We start from the raw sequence: 20,841 nt of genomic DNA, 5'->3' as shown, positions 1-20,841 counted from the left end.
ATTTCTTGTCTGTCAGACTAACCTGCAAGCCCTCTTTGTGCCTGCAGGATGATCCTCTCTTGATTGTATACGTTCTAACATTTTTTTTTTCCCTGAGGAGGAAGGGAGGTTGCTTGATTACAGTAAGTTTCTATTAATAACAAGAATAACCATTTATTGTGAACTTACTACGTGCTCTAAGCACTTGCCTCATTTAATTTTCACAATCTCGTGGGAGTACCTATTTTAAAGATGAGGAAAATTGAGGTTGAAAGAAGTCTAATTAGTAACCTGCCCAAGGTCACTAGCTATTAGCCAAAGCCAGACTACACTGGCCTGTCTTCATGGCTCAGGACTCAAGCCACCACTCCATTCTAATTGTATAAATTCCATTTGTTTACACTGTTACAAAATAAATTTGTTGCTTCATAATTCGCACAATTTATTTAATGTAGTTCTGGCAGACTCATCACGGAGATGAGTCTGCCAGGTCCTGAGACTGTGTGGGGCCCGGAAGCTCAAGTAAAACCCAGTTCAGGGAGCTTGAAAAACTATTTTTGGAAAACCCAGGTCCGGATCGACAGCCAGAGTCTCTTGCAGTTGCTGGCAGTGTCCACGAGGGGGAAGCCGATGTTACGCCGCGCCAGACGTGCCTCTCTTTCTCTTCCTCATCTCTCTGGTTAGCTTGGGAAGAGAACCCGCCTCTTGACCCATAAGGCCCTGAGCCGGAAACTTCACTCTCTCTTCCTGTCTTTCATGATGGCGGTGAGTAGCTGAGGCCCGGTTTGCTTCCTTACATCCGCCTCCATCCACAGCCGGCCAAGCCCGCGGGGGCCTCGTCGCCCGCGGCCCGAGGAGCACGGAGCTCTCGATGCTGGCCGTGCGGAAACTGGCAGAGCCATGCGGGCTGAGGGCGCAGAGATGGACGTTGTCGCCTCCCCTCCCGTTCTCCGAGCGGGCTCGGGGAAGCCATCGGCAGGGCACAGAAGCATGGGCGCGTAGGCAGCCTCGAGGGCGAGTGGATCGGACGAAAGGGTCTGGGACACGGAGTCCGGGCCAGTTTCCAAGCCTGGGGACTTGAGACTTGTCTGGTGCTAGGGAACCTCAGACAAAACCTCCGCTTAGGGATGGGGCCAGCCTGCTGCTGCAGCCGCGGAGCTGCTTCGGAATGTGTTGGGGAACGTGGCACAACCACGTGTTTCCTGTTTCTTCAGTTAAATTCTATTTTCTCTCGCCCCCACCCCCCGTTGACCTTATAATGGGGCGCTCCCTGTCACCCTACACGTTGAGCCCTTTGGGGCTCATCCTCAGTGTCTAACCTTGATACTCGGTACGTACCCTAAGTTTCTGTTCACCCGTTCCGTGTTATCTTTCTTGACGCCTCCCAGACAAACAGTGACACTTATTAAACTCAGGGCTTTCGATACGGTTTGGAATGAGCAGAAATGAATATGCAATGTATAAATATAGTGGGCTCTACTGGGCTCGCAGCTGTGGCGGTTTGAGTGTGTTGACCGCTGCCCTTCCCTGTTACAGCAGGATCAAGGTGAAAAGGAGAACCCCATGCGGGAGCTTCGCATCCGCAAGCTCTGCCTCAACATCTGTGTGGGGGAGAGTGGAGACAGACTGACCCGGGCAGCCAAGGTCCTGGAGCAGCTCACAGGCCAGACCCCTGTGTTCTCCAAAGGTGAGTAAGCGCCAGGAGGGCTGGTGGCTCCATATGCCTGGATATTTCTTACCTCCCCTGCTGTCAGGCCTGTTGAGTGCCCGTTTTGAAAGTGACAGTTGGCACTCCTTGAAAATATTGCCTTCCTGAGCTACTCAAGAAATATCTTCCATTTAAGATCGGGTGTGGTGTTGGAATACCAAGCGTTATGTTAGCAGAGATTAAGACCAGCCCAAGTAAAGATTTTCCAAGTAAGGCTTGCGGTAGAGTGGAAAGGTTGTGAGTGCAGTAAGTGGTATTAGGCCTGATTAGCAGTAGGGCTACATTGAGAACAGGGAGGTGTACCTAGACCCTCTGAGTTCAAAATCTGGCTCCGCCACTTTTTAGCCTGACTTTGGCCTCTCTCGACCTCAGCTTCCTTATTTACAAATGCTGGATACCAAGTGTAATGCGTTACTATTGTTACATTTTGTTTTAAAGTTATGTTGCTGTAGGATAGGAATGTGGCAAGTCCTTGGGTTCACATCCTGCCTCTTATTATTACCAGCTGCAGTCTTAGACAAGTTAACCTGTCTGAACCTCATCTATAAAATGGGGATAAGAGTACAATGGGTTTTAGCAAATATTAGCTGCTATTCTAATGTTTTCTTAAGAACACAGTGATCCCTTTCTTCCTAAGGGCCTATTCTGATTGTGAACTTCCCCTTCCAGAGACTGACATGACTTCTAGCTCTTAATTGCATAAGCATGGCTGAGTGACTTGGAAGTTGAGAAATCTGTTTTCTTTATAATGGATGAAACCAATTAATGGATGTAGGAGACACTGGTTAGAACACCACCACTTAGAGCATGGATAGATACTTAATGTCTTCTTGGGGTCCTGGAGATGTTCCTAGGATGGGCCAGTGCAGTGAGAATATGACAACACTTGACTCCTTGTTACCCCCTGCCTGCAGCTAGATACACCGTCAGATCCTTTGGCATCAGGAGAAATGAAAAGATTGCCGTCCACTGCACAGTCCGTGGGGCCAAGGCAGAAGAAATCTTGGAGAAAGGTTTAAAGGTAAGGCTGATGCCATCACGAGGTGATGCTAAGAAGCACCAGCTTAACACATGTAGGTGGTTATAGTGACAGTAGTTAAACTTACTGTGCTGTTTTTGGTGCCTTGATTTTTTGTGGGGTATCATTAACATAATGTATTAGTTTCAGGTGTACAACATAATGATACTTGTATACAGGAAATGGAAATGATCATCACAATAAGTCTAGTTACCATATGACACTGTACAAAGTTACAAAAAAATTTTTCTTGCAATGAGAACTTTCAAGATTTACTCTCAGTAGCTTTCACATATGCAATACAAATTATCAACTATAGTCACCACGACTTCTTTATTTTATAACTGGAAGTTTGTAACTCTTGACCCCCTTCCCCATTTTGCCTAACCCCACTCCTTTCTGGCATCCACCAATCTGTTCCCTGTATCGTAAGTTTTGTTTCTTAAAGTCCACATATAAGTGAAATGATACAGTATTTGTCTTTCTCTGACTTATTTCAGTAGCATAATGCCCTCAAAGTCCATGCCATTGTTGGCACAAATGACAAGGTTTTATTTTTCATGGCTGAGTAGTATTCCATTGCATACACAAGATCATCTTTATCAGTGGACATAGGTGGTTTCTATATCTTAGCTATTGTAAGCAATACAGTGAACATAAGGGTGCATATGTCTTTTTGAATTAGTATTCTTGTTTTCTTTGGATAAATACCCAGAAGTGGCATTGCCAGATCATTTTTTTTTTATTTTTTAAATTATTTTTTAATTTTTTTCGAGGAACCTTTATCCTGTTTTCTATATAACTGCACCAATTTACATTACCCATCAACAGTGCATGAAGATACCCTTTTCTCCACATCCTGACACCACTTATTTCTTTTTGATAATAGCCATTCTAACATGTGTGAGGTGTTCTCGTGGTTTGGATTTGCTTTTCTATGATGAGTAGTGATGTCGAGCTTCTTTTCATGTGTTTGATGGCCATCTGTATGTCTGAACTTCTGAAGGACTTCCCTTGCCCTTTGAAAGTTGGGGAAGTTTTATGAAATCCATAGTTGGGATGTGATTTGGTGTAGCGGGGAAATGGGATTTTGTTCCTGGCCAAATTGCATCAAATTGTACTCCTGGGGTGCTGAGTGGTGCAAGCTAAGCTAGTTATTTTGGGGGGTGTTGAGTTGACAAGGAGTGTGATTGCTACATTTTTCTCTTCAGGTGCGAGAGTACGAGTTACGAAAAAATAACTTCTCAGATACTGGAAACTTTGGTTTTGGGATCCAGGAACACATCGATTTGGGGATCAAATATGACCCAAGCATTGGTATCTACGGCCTGGACTTCTATGTGGTACGGATCAATCTTTTCCAGTCTTGATCTGTTAGGAGAGTGGAATTTGTTACTCTCTTATTTCATGTGCTGTTTTGATGTTCTGATGTTGGATTGAAGCTTTGAGTGTTGTCTGCCTTTGTCTTCTCCCCCTTAGGAAGGAAGATGTGCCTCGTTTGTGGCATGTGTAGGGATACAGCACTGAACTAGATAGACAAGATCACTGCTATTGTGAAGCTTAGTCTAGGCTTAAAGGTAGATGAAGGAAACTGTTCCAGCCACTGAATTGAAAATTAGATACTGTTATGCCTCATTGGGCATGCGGGTTGGCTCCACCGAGGGTGTTCTTTCTCAGCTCCTTCATGCAGCTTCCATCCAGAGGATACAGAAGCAGGTTTGTCGATGTGGCTGGTTTGCTCAGGATGGGGATTTTTCAATGTAGAAGTGACTTTTTGGGTTACTGCAATGTTTTGGTACAGCTCTGAAACTAAATAGCAAAAACCAGAATGATTGGTATGAGGCCTGAATGATGGCAGCACCCTCATTAGATCCGAATATCCAAACAGTAATGAGAATTGGGAAGTTTTCTACAATGCAGTAGTGTTGTAGTAAGATTTTTCTTAATATTATTTTTAAAAATAAAAGTGCTTTGAAGATTGGAGAGCAGTGCTGGAGAATCCTTGGCTGCCATTGGAAGTTATGTGGTGGGGCGGAGTGGGAAGGTGCTACAAGTTCCAGCCACTAAAGTAAGCCCATTGTATGGTGGTGTGTTGTCCAGGCTGCTGGTAATGTTTTCATCACTGAGATCATGGGTCTTTTGCTCCAGAATTCACTAGGCCACCAGGTCACTCTTAGAAGATTTGATCTCTGCAATGTGTGAGTCTTGTCCATCTGCACTTGACTCTGAGCTGGCTAGGTGACTGTTGGTTATTCCTGGGACAGGTGCTGGGTAGGCCAGGTTTCAGCATCGCAGACAAGAAACGCAGGACAGGCTGCATTGGGGCCAAACACAGAATCAGCAAAGAGGAGGCCATGCGCTGGTTCCAGCAGAAGGTAAAGCTGATTTATCTCAGGTGAAATGGTGGAATGTGGTGTTTGGTGAATGGAGTTGGGATTTGGGGGATGCAGAATCTAGCATCATTTGGTGGGTAGCTTCCTTAAAGAAAGAATATTTAAGCAGCTTGGCAAGTAGGGCCTTCCAGGGTTGGGGGTTTAAAAGAACACCAAGAACCAGGCCTTTTCCCTACTCTCATGAATTCTGATAGCTGTAAGGGGAGGAATATGGCTGTAATAGAAACCCCCTTTTTATAGTGCTATTGAGCTCAGTGTAGCAGTTGTTAAAATTGGCCAGTTTCCTGTTTAGTCTGGAAGGGATATGGGATTCAGCGAAATTCATGTATCAGATTTGAATTCTCAAACATTAGCCATTGCTGCGATCTTTGCTGTTGCCTCCTGTTCTGAAAAAATAAAATCTCTTCTCTTTTCAGTATGATGGGATCATCCTTCCTGGCAAATAAATTCCCGTTTCTATCCAAAAGGCCAATAAAATATTTTCAGTGAAATGTACATTACTGTGTGTGTTCTGTGAAAGGAGCCTGGCCATATTCAAGTCCTTGGACCTCAAGCCACTTAAAGCTTCGATGGGAATAGCTGGTAACAACCCTGTCTTCCTCTGGTTGGAGGCCAGTGTTTGCTGGCAGATCCAAGCCTGAGCTTCGCAGCGATGCCTGTACTCACCACACCGTTGTCGATAGGCTGTGGTGCAGGAATCATGTGGAAACTGATTTTAGTGGGGAAGGTATGATTCGGGTTGGGAGTTGAATTTAGAGCCTTGATTAAAGGTGGGGTGCAGTGCTCCCATGTTGCAGGAGGCTCCCCTTTATTCAGTGACTGTTCTTCACTAGTGATTTCTACCAGCACTAATGTCTGGTGAATGGATCACAGGCTTTGGTGTGATGCTTGGGATTAAATTTTGGTTTAACTGTTCAGACTCCATTTCCCTATAAAAATGAGAATCTATGAGGCTGTTGAATAGCAGTGTTTAGAGGAAAGGGTGGTCTTTGAGGCAAATTGCCATTTCTCTAACTGTTAAGACACAGTACTTGGCTATTGGTTTATAGTTTTCAGACTTGGGTTTAAATTTTTAGTGCATGTTAATTCAGTTTAGTAACTAATTAGCAAGTTAGTATCTGCCTCAGTTTCCTCTTCTGTATCATAGAGGCAGTAATAATAGTAATACCTCTCAGAGGTTTGAATCAGTTGATACTGTAGAATGCTTAGACTTGTACCCGCACATGGTGTTCGAAAAAGGTTAATTCTGTGTGTTGGTGTATGAGAAATGTGACTTAGCGGTTTTCTTCCCTCTGGTATGAAAGTGGAACTTTCTTGCCTGTGCATTTCCAGGTCACTGAAGCAGTGATGTTCAGAAGCCACCATTTCTCTGACCATTAGACACAATACTTGGCCAGCAGTTCATAATTTTCAGTCTTGGGTTAAAGTTTTGAGCACATGTTAATAGCTTATTCATTTGTGACTGAGGAGTTCACTTGTCTTTAGGCCACCTTTTCATTGCTGTTAATGGTCCTCTAATTTGTTAGCTGCCTTTGTAGATCTTTTAAAACCCAGAGATTATTTGGTGTGTCTAATTTTTTACGTAAATGTGATTTATTTTGTCTTCCTGATAATGAAGTCTTACCAGTTAGATCAGATCCAATTGGTTAAAGGGGGAAATCATGGAATGTGTTACCAAATACTTTTTATTTCACTTAAAACATCAATGTGCATTCACTTCTCAGACTTTTACTATAGGGCCAGGGCTGCTGCCTTGTAAATAGAGTGAAAGTTTGTGACTGAATTTTGATGCTTGTGAATCGTCTTCACCTTTACAGGGGTAACCTCACTTGTTTTAACTTCTGTAATTACAGTAACAATTAACAACTGGAATAAACGTCTTTGAGAAAAAACTAACTCTTGGTGAATATCTAGCTCTAACCAGTGCTGGGTGTTAGCTGCTGTGGGAGGCCACTATACTGTACAGAGGAGATGGAGAGCTTATGCTAATTTCACCTAAAAGCATTTTAAGGTCAAACTACCTGGGCTCCTGGCCCAGTGAAAAAAGACTCTTGGGAGTTCAGATGTAACAATTTTAGCCCTAGCTCCAGCAAATGTTATTTTAGGTGAGTCATAAAATGTCTTGGGGACCGGAGGAAGTGGGGATACTTCCTAACCAGCTTAGAGCAGCCAGTGCCAGAAAGGAAAGCTTACCCTCTGTTCTGGTTGAGGTTTGGCTTCCAAACAGATACCACACGGGTCAAAAGCACTGACGTTTTGGGTTGAGCATATTAGTCAGTGGATGGATACATCTGAGGGGTTTTTGAAACTCTTGGGCCCTACCTCAGACCTAGTGAATTGGAATCTGCCTTTTAACAAGGTCCGTAGGTGACTTGTATGCACGCACATACAAGTATAGAAGCACTACTCACTTCCTAGTGCCAGAACAAAGGACATACTATCCCAGGAGAGTTCTTGAATAAATAGTTTTGTGAAGTTCTTGATGTGTGGTTATTTTTCACATTTCTGCTGCTGCTACCCATAAAAACCTGGATCAGTGTCAGGTGACCCTCTGTCCCCATGTTGCATTGTGCTTGTCTTCAGAATAAGGTAGTGTCCATAGTGGGCATCTGTCTATATCCCAGTACCAGGCCCAGAAATACTGGATGCCACTTTGCTGATTGATTGTTCTAATCCTGCAGGTACCCTCTAGTGCAGAGGTCTCGAGCTGGGACAATAATACGGATCCCCATCGTTGGGTATTTGAAAATTTGTGTGGGTGGCCTGGTTATCACTGTAACTAGGACTGCTGTTGGTATTAGTGCCTGGAGTTCAGGGATGTCAAACATTCTGCCGCTCAGGGTAATCATACAAATGTGTGAAGTGCTGTCGAGATAGATACGGGGTGGTCATGATACTTAAGCAGGTACATCATGGCTCCAGCCAGCTGTGTGAATGCTACGAGGTCCCAGTCTTTTGAGAAACATCCGAGAGACCCTGTAACTAAGTGAGGGGGGAGGAAAGTCTTAGATCAGATCGGGCTAGGGAGGGGTCAGATCCCAGAATGCACCAATGGAGCCTCTAGCAGTTGCAGCAAGACAGACTAGAAAGAGGACTTCAGGCAGAAATGGGGAAACAGCTTAGGCTATTGTAGCAGAGTGCTTGGTATTTTCATCCACAGAGGGTGGCTAAAGGGGAGAGGTCAAAGCCTGGTTGAGAGTTGTCTAGAGTTCTTTTTAAAGATGTAATCAGAACTTTAAAAAAATTGTACGTGTGTGTGACTGTTTTGAGCTGTTAGAAAATACAGTCCACAAGGACTGTCTTGAAGCCAAATAAATAATCAAAAATCATACATGATAGTCACATGACTAAGGGCGGTAGATTCTCCATTGGCAACACTAGCAAACATGGCTAATGTTACCTTCTAGGCTTCCTTTATTAAACAATTGAGAAAACTATAATTTTGAATTGTCTTTTTTTTCCTCAAGCATGTTCTCATGTCATTACAATGGCTTTGTAATATGTCATCTTTTGGATGTGTAGAACATACTGCCTTATCTGTGCAGCCAGCACTGACTGTCAGGAATGTCAGCTCCACAGAACTGTCCCTGTAGAGGCTCTCTTTTTGTCCTGTTGTCTTGGCCTTCTGTGCAGTGAGTATAAGGTCTTTGCATAGGATCTTCAAGCTGTGAGATGGTGTGGTGTAGTTGAAAGAATGCTAAGCTAGAGAAAGGTAACTGTTCTAATTTCTGCTCTGCTTCCCCTGCTAGCATCGTGGCATAAGCAGGCACCAAGGCAAATTGCAGCCTCTCTGGCCCTTGAGCCAACTGGCCTCTTGGATTTTGTGTATAACCCTTTATCTTCTGAATCTTGTGCTTTTTCCTTTTCTTGCAGCTTAACCTCCTGCTAGTCCCAATCTGTTAATAAACTGCATTACGCCGAGATGCCGCAATGGGTGGGTAAAGACCACAATGACTAGGCCGCCAGAGGCCTAAGTCCTAAAGGGTTAAGGTCTGGGCCTCTTAGGTGAGTGGTGAGGTCAGGACCCAGAAACTACCCACAAATAGTTTAAGTTGCCAGCCACTGGAGACCTAGCTGGTGCCTGGGGGTTACGGAACCACTTTCAGAGCAGCTTGTTATGGAAACCACAGTTTGCGGTTGTCCAAGGGGAATCCAGCCTAAGGCACCCAGGGGCACCAGGAAGACTGAACTTGACTCTGTTAAAGGTGCAGGAACACTTAGGAAACAAAAACAGATGGTTTGTGTTTTCAAACGAATCTGAACAAAAATGAGTTGTGAGTGTACCAGTTGAGAACCTTATGTAACTTGATTTTAGGATGTTATGTAATTATATTTATCACTGTTGATTTAATTTGCTATGTGGTAACTCAGAGAAACAGTAGTTTCTCTGTGTGACATATGGAGTAGTCTGTGTGGTCTAGGGCTGTCTGCATCAGTCAGCTGTTAAAAATGCCGATTCTTGAACTCCACAGAGACCATGTATCTGGAGTTTGAAAGTAGCTTGAAAAGCAAAGGCATTCAACACTTTAAGCAGAAATGATGTTCTAGAGTCCCTCAGTTACCCTGCCAAACCTATTGCTTTGATAACTAAGACTTTTAATCCTTTTAACACCCTGGCGACTGGAAGTATTTCCCTATAATGTATTTTTGTCTTTTGCTTTTAAAGATTCATGTTGCTCCGACATTACATGGTATGTCATAGTGGATAAGAAAGAGTACAGAATTTGGAGTTTAAGCATCTTAAATCCCTTGCAGGTCCCTGGCAGACAGGATGGACTTGTTTTGTGTGAAGAGTTCCACTAGCTGTCATCTGTCCCTCTTCCACCTCTAATTTTAGGAAATAGTTGTATGATGGTTGTTACTCTCAGGGTGGTCGTCTGAGCAAACTCCAGGGGAGGGAGATGCTTTCCCAGATGTTGGTTGGAATTCTTTCCTGACCTGTATATATTATCTTATTTAGTCTTCATGACGCTACAAGGTGTTAGAATCATGAAGACGCAGAGGGCGTAGAGAAGGAAATGAACTTCCCAAAGTCACAAGTGCTGGTGGTGGAGCCAAGTCTTCAAACCAAGGCAGGCAGACTGCAAAACCTCCAGACCTGCTGTCTTTTTGTACATGTTTATAGATCTTAAGTAAAGGGCTAAACCACACATCTGTCCTTTGAAATATACTTCCAGCAGATTTTTCCTGAAATTACTTTACCAGCCTACAAAATGCTGTTTTAACATGTTAGCTTGTATTCCCCAATTTCCCACGGAGAGTTGGCAGTCATAGAAATCGAGTTGACCTTAATGTCAGCAGTTGAGTCTATAGGGACAAATACCCAAGTAGCCCCTAAATTCTAATTAAAGGAAGACTGTTCCTCAAAATGGGTTTCTCAAAAAAGATGTGTGCATTTTGTAGCTGATGTCCTGTAATCTCGGTCACAAGTCTGTGTCTCACGTATGTTCCCAGTGTCTGACCTTCAAGACGAGCTTGTTGCTCAGATTGGGCACAGAAAGCAACACTGCCACTTACTGCCTAGGTGAGACCTGAGGCAAGTCAGCCGACCTCCCTGGTCCTTGGGTCTTGTATAAAATGGATCAACACACCTCCTTTGCCAGGTTATTTTCAAGAATTAAAGGTAATAGGTAAATCACTTGGCACATAGTAGGAGCTGTTATCAGTATGTTCTGTGGCAGGCTTGAACGTAAGAGGGTTTATTCTATGGCTTGAGTGTTACTCTTTCCTGGGTGGGAAAGTAAAGAAAGCGAGGCTGGGGGTTATTCAATATTAAGTAAGCTTGGATTTAGGGAGTTGTTTGCTGGGCTTCTCTTCTTTCAGGGAATCCCTAACATCTGTGAAGAAGTAGGCTCTCCGAGTGACAACAGCTTGTAGAGGAACCAGGTGCCGCTTCCTGTTCTCTGTGCAACACTTTCTACTTCTTTTTTTTATTCCCCAAATACTTGAGAGCTCATCTCCGTGAAGCATGGCGTTGAACCAAACAGGTACAGTCCCTGCTGCTGAGTGGACAAAAAGTACACATCCCTTCTTTCCCCACTTTTCAGGCAGAAAAAAATCCAGTGTTCTCTTTAATGTTACAAATAACAAAATAGGGTTCCTGCCCAATATAACAGCATAGTGATAATAACCGTGCTTTTCCGGATCATCACTGCCACCACAAAAATGGGGGATAGGATCTGCTCCCCTTGAGAACATTCTGCCACCCCACCACCTACCCACCAGTATGGAAAAGCACTGGGTGAGTTGGGTCCTAGGGACGGGTCTGAGTTCACTTAAGTGCAATAGTCTGTGTGGGTTAGGGTAGTCTGCATCAGTCAGCTGCGAATAATACAGATTCTTGAACTCCACTCAGTGACTTCAGCTTTGTGGGGCTCAGAAATTCGCATTCTTACACTGAAGGTTGAGATCGATTATTCTCTTGACAGCACTAGCTTTCGAAATTGTTTTACCATAGCCCACAGTAAAATACAAATGTATTTTATATCACCACTTACCTGTATACTCACCTCTGAAAAACATCTCATGAAACAATACCCTTATTACAGGCAGTGCATTCTCCTTTTATAGTCTTAGGTTTGATTTTTTTTTCCTTAATGCTGGTATTACAAAGTTTGAAAAACCCTGCTGTGCAGCGTAGTTAATCGTGTCAATTACAAAGGCAGAACCTCTTAGCTAGAAGAGACCTCAGAAGTCATCTGCCCTCGCAGCGCCTGAGTTCTAATCCTTGCCCAGTACTGGACTGGTTACAGGAGACTCACCTGAGACATTAAAATATAGAATCCAGGCCCCAACTCCAGAGAGCTTAGAGCAGAACACAGGAATCCATATTTTCTTTTTTTCATTGAAATAATCTTTATTTGCCTGTGGTAGGTCTCATGTGCAGACCGATATTTTCTTTAAAAGTCATAAAGAACATGTCACTACTGAATTTACAGTTTTGAAATTTACTATATTTCTAATATACTAAAATAAATATGTAACTCTTTAAAAATGTGTCCTGCTAAACTCATTTTTTCAATAAATAACTTTTGCGTGCCCACTGGATGCTCGGCACTGTTTAAGTTTCTCAGACTACATCAGTGAACACAGACAAAGATCCCTGCCTTTGTGGGGCTCACATCCTAGTGGAGGGAGATGGACGATAAACAACACACAAGTTAAATTATAAAGTAGGTTGTAAGATGATATGTGATGTGGAGAAAAGAAAGTGTAGGGAGGGTCAGGAGCATGGGGAGGGCTGGTCAGAGTAGGCCTCACTGAGGGAGTGAGATTCGGGAAGACATGAGGTGAGAGTTGGCCAAACGGATTTGTGAGGAAGAGCTTCTCAGGGGAACAGCTGGAGCAAAGGCCCTGTGACAGGGCCATGTAGCACAGACCGAGCTAAGCAGCCTGAGCGGGAAAGTAGGAGGGGTTGAGGTCAGAGAGGGAAGGGGGTGGGGAAGCAGCTTTGTAAGGCTTTGTAGACCATCATAAGACTTTGGCCTTTACGGTGAGCAGAATGAATCACTGCAAAACTAGGAGCAGAGGCATCATATGACATGACTTCCATTTTAAAACCAACTGTGTCTGTTATGTTGAGACTGGCCTTGGGGGGAACATGGATGGAAGCATGTTGGCTCTGACATGGTGGCAGCACTGGGGGTAATGGATACATTTTGAAGGCAAACCCTTAGGATTTCTTTGAGTGAAATAGATGAAGGATGAGAGAAAAGTCAAGAATTAACTAAAATGCTGGCCTAAGCAAAAGGAAATAAGTTGCTGTTAACGCAGATGGGGAAGGTAGTGTGTAAAGCAGATTTGACGGGAAACTAGGAATTCCGCAGTGAACCTGTTTAAGGTGTCCAGTAATCATCCGGTGGGGGTGCTGAGTAGGCAGCCTGGAGTCTGGAGCTTGGGCTGCAGCTGTGTGTTTGGGGTCTTCACGCAGAGATATCTATATTTAGTCTAGAGACTAGATGAAATCAAAGAAGAGTGAGGGTGATGAAGAGAGAGAGGACCTGGAACTGAACCTTGGGGAATATCAGCATTAAGAAGTCTGGGGAAAGAAAAGGAATTGGCAAAGGAGACTGAGGAGGGACCAATAAGTCGGAGAAAAAGCAGAAGAGTTTGTTATCCCGGAAGTCATGTGAGTGCGTGAGGAAGGAGGGCACGATGACCGGGGAGTGATGTTGGGTAAAATGAGGCCTGAGAATTGGCCATTGGGTTTCACAGCATGGGGGCACTAGTGACCAGGACTGCAGCAGTGCGGGCAGGGTGATTAACGTGAAAGCCTGAGGCGGGGGCGAGTAAGGAGAGAAGGGGAGAATGACTGGCGACAGCTAGTGTAGACGACTCTTATGAGAAATTTCGCTGCCGAGGAGAGCAAAGATGGGAGAAATAACTTTTCCTGGTGATTGCAAAAATCCAGTAGAGAGAACGGTTGATGTGGCAGAGGGGAGACTTGCTATAGCGATATCTTGGACTAGTGAGAGGGTTGGCTTTCCGCACAAGTGGAGGGATTATATTTGGATAGAAGCATGGTTGGGGTGTGGTAGTACGTTGGGAGGCTGGGTATGCGGGTGCAGAGTTGGTGGGTGATAGATGTGAGATGGAGATCTGGGGATGTTCTGATTTTCTTAGTAAAGTAGAATAAGGGTAGGGGAAGAGGTGTTAGGCATTGGAGGAGTAAAAGGGTCATCTGGGAGGGTCCTGGTCCGAATGGACACTATTGAAGGGCAGGACTGTTTCAGTGGAGCACCTGTGGGTGAAGAAACAGGTTTGAGAGGTAAAAGGCTGTGTTCGAGATCACACCTGGTTAATGGCAGAGCCACACCTAACCCAAATCACCTACTTTCGTGGTCTGGTGCTTGATAGATCCACATGGAACTAATCTTTTCTGAAATAGAATCCTCTTGGCTCCTCCCGACCTTGTCTCAACCTCCAGGTCTGTTGTGACAGAGAGAGCTGTCCTGTGAGCGGCTTTCTCTCATCTCCCTTCTTGCTTTCTGGATCCCATCCATATCTTTGTCCTACGGATCAACGATTATCAAACTGAAGAGTGAATTAGAATTAGACTCTCCTGTAACACTTAGAAAAACTAGAAGGCTGGAACCCCACCCTTAGGCTTTCTGATTCAATAGATCCGGGGTGGTGTGTGCAATTTACACTTCTGACACGTTCTCAGGTGATGCTGAAGCTATTGATTCCAGAACCATGCTATGAGAACCGCAAAGTTAGACTGTACACTATCTGTTGCCTTTAATTAAGCTCGTGAACTTGGGAGGCATCTGCTCTCACTCATTCTGGAGGCTCCAGATTTGGGATGGAATCCCAGTCCTGGCTCCTAATAACCTCCTGATCTTGGTGAATTTCTCAATTCTTCTAAATGCAGTTTCTCCTTTGTAAACAGGGTTAGATATTCCTATCCGACTTGGTTATTATGAGGAGTAAAAATAACAAATGACGTTTTATGACACTAGTGATCACTAGTATCTGTTACTTTTGTGTTTAGAAAGCTCATCATAGCAGCAGTGTACAGGGGCAGAGGCAGAACATCTGCCATATTCCTGATTGAGATAATGTGGCCAGAATTGAGGCAGTTGGAGAGGGGGTGACAAGTAGGGATAGCTGAGTGATATCTGGTGTTTGCAAGTTTTAGTCAAAATTACTGCTGTTTGCAAGCAACCCTGAAAGTCTTTAGCAAATTCTAATTTGCAATTTTGCCAAGGCACCCTAACTGGTGTCTATTGTGAAAATAATTTCCTTGGGAGGGTAATGCAGGTGAGGAGAAAATTATGCGGTCTAAGGAAAATGGTTTCTGAGACAGAAACCAATTTCAGCTAAAGAGTAGAGGTCAGATTCAGCCGTCTTGGACCCATGATGTGGGGCGGCCTCTGTATAGACGGAGTACTTTGTACTCTGTGGCAAAGAGGAAAAGCCATTTGTTTTCATCATTTTCATCCACTGTAAAAATTACTCGTCCAAGGAGAAGGAAAAGGTCAGACAAAAATTGAAAAGAATGTAATAGCTCTATAAAAGCACTGTAGTCCTGGATTTATATGATCAGTGGGTATCTAAGCATCTTTCTCCCCACCCCCATTACACTTTATTTCATATTTTGAAGGCAATTATATGGAAGTATAATTCTCAAAAAGGCTCCTGTCCCTCCAGAATATCAAGTGTTCTCTGTAGAATTGATCGTATCAATGTTAGTATCCTGGTTGTGTTATTATACTACAATTTTATAAAATATTACCATTGGGGAAAACTGGGCAAAGTGTACAGGGAATTTATTATTTTTCACAACTGCATGTAAATCTGTATCAATAAAATTTTCAATTAAAAAAATAGTAGAGCGCTCTTCTATACTCTTCACCCAGTTTCCTCTGATATTAACATCTTATGTACAGTGATCAAAACTAAGAAGTTAATATTGATGCAACACTATAGACTTTCTTTGGATTTCACCCGTTTTTCTACTAATGGCTTTTTCCTGTTCCAGGATTGAGTTTGGATCCCACATTGCATTTAGTTGTTATCTATCCTTAGCCTCATCTAATCTGTGGTAGTTTTTAGTCTTTCCTGGTTTTTCGTGACATAGATACTTTTGAAGAGTACTGATCAGTTTCTTTGTAGAATGTCTCTCAGTTTGGGATGAGATTGAGGTTAGTACATTTTGGGGGAAGAATACCACAGAGTGCCCTCCTCAGTGCATCGTTGTCAGGGGGTATATATATATGATGCTGATATTTTACTGAAGGGGTAGTAGAGAAGGAAAGGATCTGACCTCAGTAACTTTGGAAAATAATGTTCAATTGGAAACAGTAAGGCTAAAGACAAAAAGAACTGTACATGAACACTTCTAGTGGGTAAATTTGTTTATGATAGTCGGGGGAGGAGAAGAGTGAGGAGGAGGAATCTGAATTAGCGATTCTGAAATTTATATTTATGCTTGGATTGAACAATAAGTAAATATATTGTAGATAATGAGAACTAGGTTTCTCAGTGTTGGAAAAGAAGTAACCAAAAGAATTCCCAGTAAGCGAAGAGGCTAGGCTGAACCCTGTGGTGCTGGATCGGCGTTGGAAGCTGATACAAAGTGTTGGAAGCTGATACAAAGTTAAGTGTGAGCGAGCGTGTGTAGTGTGTATACATGAATTAGTATAAATGCATGTATTATCTAGCTCTTTCTACTGAGAAGGCCCAGTAACGCCACCAGACACCCGAGATAACCACTCTAACCAAATCACTGATCGAGATTAACATCACCAGTAATAAGACATACTGACATGACGTGTGTTTTCAAAAGATTAGTTATGAGGAGAGCAGGCTGCAGGGCAAAGAATGAATGAGGAGGCCCTTGCAATGAGAGCGAGTGACTTGGACGAGGCTGGTGGCAGTGAAAACGTGGCGAGCAGGGTGGGATTCTAGATATTTGATTCTCCATTTATTTGAAGAGGGGATTGGCAGGATTTGTTGATGAGTTGGATTGGATAAGTGGCCTGAGAGAGAATGGCGTCAAGATTGCCAGTTGGCTCATGCTCCCTCCCTTTAAGACTGCAAAAGGAGCAGGTTCAAAGAAAATCAAAAGTTCATGTTATATATATTTTACCACAATTTAAAAAAAAAATGATACATTTCGGACTCAGTCTTGAAGAAAATGAAATGGAAAATTATAAAAACATTTATCTAACATTTAATCAAAAAAAAGGTCATGCAAATAGTCTCATGATAGCCATCATGGCAAGCACTATGGAGAATGCTCTCTGGTGCTGGAAGAGAAGCTGCCGGTGAACTTGCTGCAGTTAGTGGGGTTAGGGAACCAGGAAGGGCTTCCTCAACAGCATGGCTTTTAAACTGAGCCCTAAAGAGTTAACTTGGTGAAAGTGGGGTGCGTATGTGTGGAGGATGGAACATTGCAGACAAGGAACTGCAAGAGGAGGCCTGAGCAGGAAAGGCCCTTGGTGCCTTTGAGGAATCGCAGGCTTGCGCTAGGAGCACAGAGGAGGAGGCAGAGTCGGGGAGGGAAGGTTAGGCCTGCAGGGCCTCGCCAGGGATTTTAGGCTCCTCCAGAAGCAAATGGAATCTAGCAAAAAGTTTGAGCAAGGGATTTTTATTTCTGATTTGCAAGCCCATTGACTTAGTCTAGAGTAAGTAGAAAGAGAAGGAAATTAAAGTTTATTGATGGATTACTCTGTGGCAAAGGGGCAGCTGTTTGTGGGAGTGCAACTTTGGATTTGTGATAGATGTCGCCCCACAGGTGAACCTGAGGCTCTTGTGGTGCAAGGCAAAGCCCAGGCAGTTAACTAGTTTCCTATTGCTGCTGTAAAAAAATGATCGCCAACTTATTCTCTTACATTTTGGAGGTCGGAAGTCTGAAATGGCTCTCAGTGGACTATAATCCATGATCCAGGTGTCAGAGGCTCTCCTTGCTGGAGGCTTTAGAGGAGAATGCATTTACTCATCTTTTTTAGCTTCTAGAGGCCACCCATGTCCCTTGGCTCCTGGCCCCCTTCCTCCACCTTTGAAGCCAGTGGTCATGGCACTCCAGCCTCTGCTTCTGTTGTCACATCTCTGACTCTGGTTCTTCGGCCCCCTCTTTCACTTTTAAGGACCCTTGTGGTTACTTTGGGCCTACTGGGATAATCCAGGATAATCTCTTTATCTCAAGGACAGGTAATTAGCAAGTTTAATTCCCCTTTGTCATGTAAAACAACATTCACAGGCTCTAGGGATTAGGCTATGGACATCTTTGGGAAAAGGGGCCTTATTCCACCTTCCACAGGTGGGAAGAGAAGCGGGTGGGTCATAGGCCTACCCCCTTGTGCTGTTTCCAAGGACTCAGAATTCTAAATTCAAACGTGGCCCTCCAGGTCATTATGAGGTGTATTTATCAAGGTAAGAGAGTAGAATAGAAACCATGTTTAATGTCTTGTCAGTTTAATTTGTAACTTGTAGATATATAGACACATGGGCCTCCATTTGCTCTCCTGTCACCAGACCTGCAAATATTAAGGGTAAGCCTAACCCAAAGTCACATAACAAGCAAGTGTCCAAATTGCGTGGATCCTCTGTTTCCACCATCCTAGGCCACCTCTTCAAAGGGAAGTAAGACGACAGGCCTGTGCCGCTGCTTCACTCAGTGTCAATACTGTAGTTATCTATCTGCCTCCCTGGTGGCTACAGAGCTAAGTGTTTTTAAACCTCTGATCCAGAACCTGGTTCTGTGAAGCTTCTGAAGCTGTGATTCTCCTGTAGCTAGTTTCCAATTGGCTCATGCCTTGCTCACACTGTATATTGCCCTGAGTGAATACCTCTTATACAGACCCACTGGGTCATTCAGGTTCACTCCTGTATGGATTCACCAAACAATTAATGCCTCTGCTGGGCATACAGAAATGGTTTCGTCACTATGCCTTACCCTCAAGGAGCTCACACGGTCTAGTGAAGACGCCAGGCGATGAAATGGACTCAGGTTCACTCCTGTATGGATTCACCAAACAATTAGTGCCTCTGCTAGGCATACAGAAATGGTTTCGTCACTATGCCTACCCTCAAGGAGCTCGCACAATCTAGTGAAGACGCCAGGCGATGAAATGGAGAGTAACGATATCTAACGATGTGGTGTGATGGTAATCTGGGCATATCCGGGAGTGGGGTTAGGTAGAGACTTTTCAGAGGAAGTGGTTCTCAAGTTGAGTCTAAACTAGCCCAGAAGGCTGAGGGCTGGAATTTTGGGTTGAGAGAGTGGCATATTCATAGTCCCTGAGGCTGCAGTGGTACCAGTTTGGGGAATCCCAGACGGGTAGTGATGACTACAACGAAGAGTGGGAGGTGGAAGAAGACAGAAACAAGACTTGAAATGCTAAGAGCCAGATTGACCCTGATAAATCATAGGCTTCATAAGAGGCCTAAATGTTATTCTTCGCCTAGCTCCATGCCAGCAAGGTGGTACATAGCAGGCACTCAGTAAATATTTGCTGGAAGAGTGAATGATACGGAGTTCCTGAATACCATACAGAGACAGGAACCTGCACTCTATATCGTGGAAGCCAGTGGTTCTCAACCCTGGCTGTACAATAGAATCACTTGAGGAAGCTTTAAAAACTAAAAATCTAGGCTACCCCTTAAATCAGTTTAGTCTGAATCTCAGGCTATGGGGATTTGGTGCATTGGGGTCATCTTAAAAACTCCCTGGGCAATTCTAATTTGCAGCCAAGGCTATAGGCCACAGGAGGCCATGGAAGAGTTTTACCCCAAATCATATTTGCATGTTAGAAGCAATCTGAGTACAGAGCTCTGCAGGAAATCATTGGGCTGGGTGCAGAGAGTGTGGTGGTTTTAGCGATCCAGGTGAGAGGAGAGCCCCAACTAAGGAGATGCGAGAAGCAAGTGGATTTTGAGAGAGTTTGGGAAGTTATGATCAATAGGATCTGGTGACTGAGGCTGGATGGGCGAGAAACTAGTTTGGCCCCCTGACTTCAGACCTGGGCAACTCAGGTGAATAATCGTGCCGTTTCCTGGAATTGGCAATACTGGGCAAAGACAGCTTGGAGAGGATTTCCTGGCCTTGGAAACCTAACACGCCTCTCTAAACAGCTGTCTGCTCTTACTGGCCTTCTCACTGCTAAACCCCAGGCTTTCCCTAATCTTCACCTCGCCTCAGGCCCCGAGTCCTTCCAGCTACTTTCTTTTCTTCTTTACCAGCATCACGATCCACTTTGGGGCAGGGCACTTCTCTCGCAAAATCTGACTGAGGACAGGTAACAGCCTCTCTCCTCTCCATGCTGCCGCAAAGACACACTCTGGATCCGTTTTCTTTAAAAAAGGGGTACAGGAATAGGGGGCAGCAGGGAGAAAGCTTCCCCCTCAGTTACCAAAGTAACACTCATTTAAGAACATTTGGAAAGTATTGGGGAAAAAAAAACACATGCCCACGTAAATCCAATCACTGCCATCATTCTAGTGTGTTTCCTGCCCTCTCCCCACATAGATTATTTTGATTTATTCTTTTTATAGTTGTAATGATACTGGCGAAACTGAACTGATTATAAAAATTAGGAGGTAGCTTACTTAAGGGAGACAACTCGAATGTGGTGCAGAGAAAGCAATAGAAAAATATGCCCAGTGGAGGCAAGGGTGCTGAAAACTGGCACCTCCTACAGTGCTGGTGGGAGTGTACTGTGCATGGGTAGAGCCTTCCTGGAGGGCAGCTTGACAACATCTGTCAAAATCTTCTATACGCATGACCTCGACCCATAATTCTGCTTAGAATTATACAACAGAAGTCAATACAAATTTAGGTGAACGAGGATGTTTGATGCATCATTTTTTTTAATAAAACAAGGAAAAATTGGAGACAACCTAAATGTTTATAAGGACATAAGTTAAATAAATTATAGTATGTCCATAGAAATGAAATACCACGCTGATATGGAAAGTGCTCCACGGTACTTTATGAAGTGGGGGGAAGACACGTTGCAGGGTGGTATGTGGTGTCCCATTTTGGTATTAAAGGCAAACACAAAATGTTTATGACGTGTCAGAGAGGCACTGAACTGTGAACAGTGGTGACCACTGTGCCTTCGGTTTAACCGCTGTGCCTTCACTTTCTCACAGGTAAAATGGAGATAATACGGGGTAATAGTCGTTCTTATAGGACTGAAGGAAGAAATTATTTAGTTCATGGACAACACTCACCAGTGCTTAAGCATATGAATGTGCTTAAGCAGTATTAGCTAAATCAGAGATTCCTCAGTTGC

The 20,841-nt window shown here is 43.9% G+C and overlaps 1 protein-coding gene across 1 annotated transcript; it reads left to right on the top strand.

The window, feature by feature from the left end:
• Nucleotides 1–595: 595 nt before the first annotated feature.
• RPL11 (ribosomal protein L11) lies at nucleotides 596–6,990 on the top strand. The gene is made up of 6 exons (XM_006924445.3): nucleotides 596–744; nucleotides 1,516–1,666; nucleotides 2,602–2,708; nucleotides 3,917–4,048; nucleotides 4,970–5,080; nucleotides 5,515–6,990. The coding sequence occupies exons 1-6, from the start codon at nucleotides 736–738 to the stop codon at nucleotides 5,542–5,544; spliced, it is 540 nt and encodes a 179-aa protein (XP_006924507.1). The 5' UTR covers nucleotides 596–735; the 3' UTR covers nucleotides 5,545–6,990.
• Nucleotides 6,991–20,841: the final 13,851 nt, after the last annotated feature.

The sequence above is a fragment of the Pteropus alecto genome, unplaced genomic scaffold, assembly GCF_000325575.1.
Source record: "Pteropus alecto unplaced genomic scaffold, ASM32557v1 scaffold39, whole genome shotgun sequence".
Taxonomy (NCBI): domain Eukaryota; kingdom Metazoa; phylum Chordata; class Mammalia; order Chiroptera; family Pteropodidae; genus Pteropus; species Pteropus alecto.
This window is presented reverse-complemented; position numbering and strand designations above follow the sequence as displayed.

Coding starts and splice junctions, on each gene's coding strand:
- RPL11 (XM_006924445.3), top strand. Junction 1,667..2,601: donor GACCCCTGTGTTCTCCAAAG/GTGAGTAAGCGC, acceptor CCCTGCCTGCAG/CTAGATACACCGTCAGATCC. Junction 2,709..3,916: donor TCTTGGAGAAAGGTTTAAAG/GTAAGGCTGATG, acceptor TTTTCTCTTCAG/GTGCGAGAGTACGAGTTACG.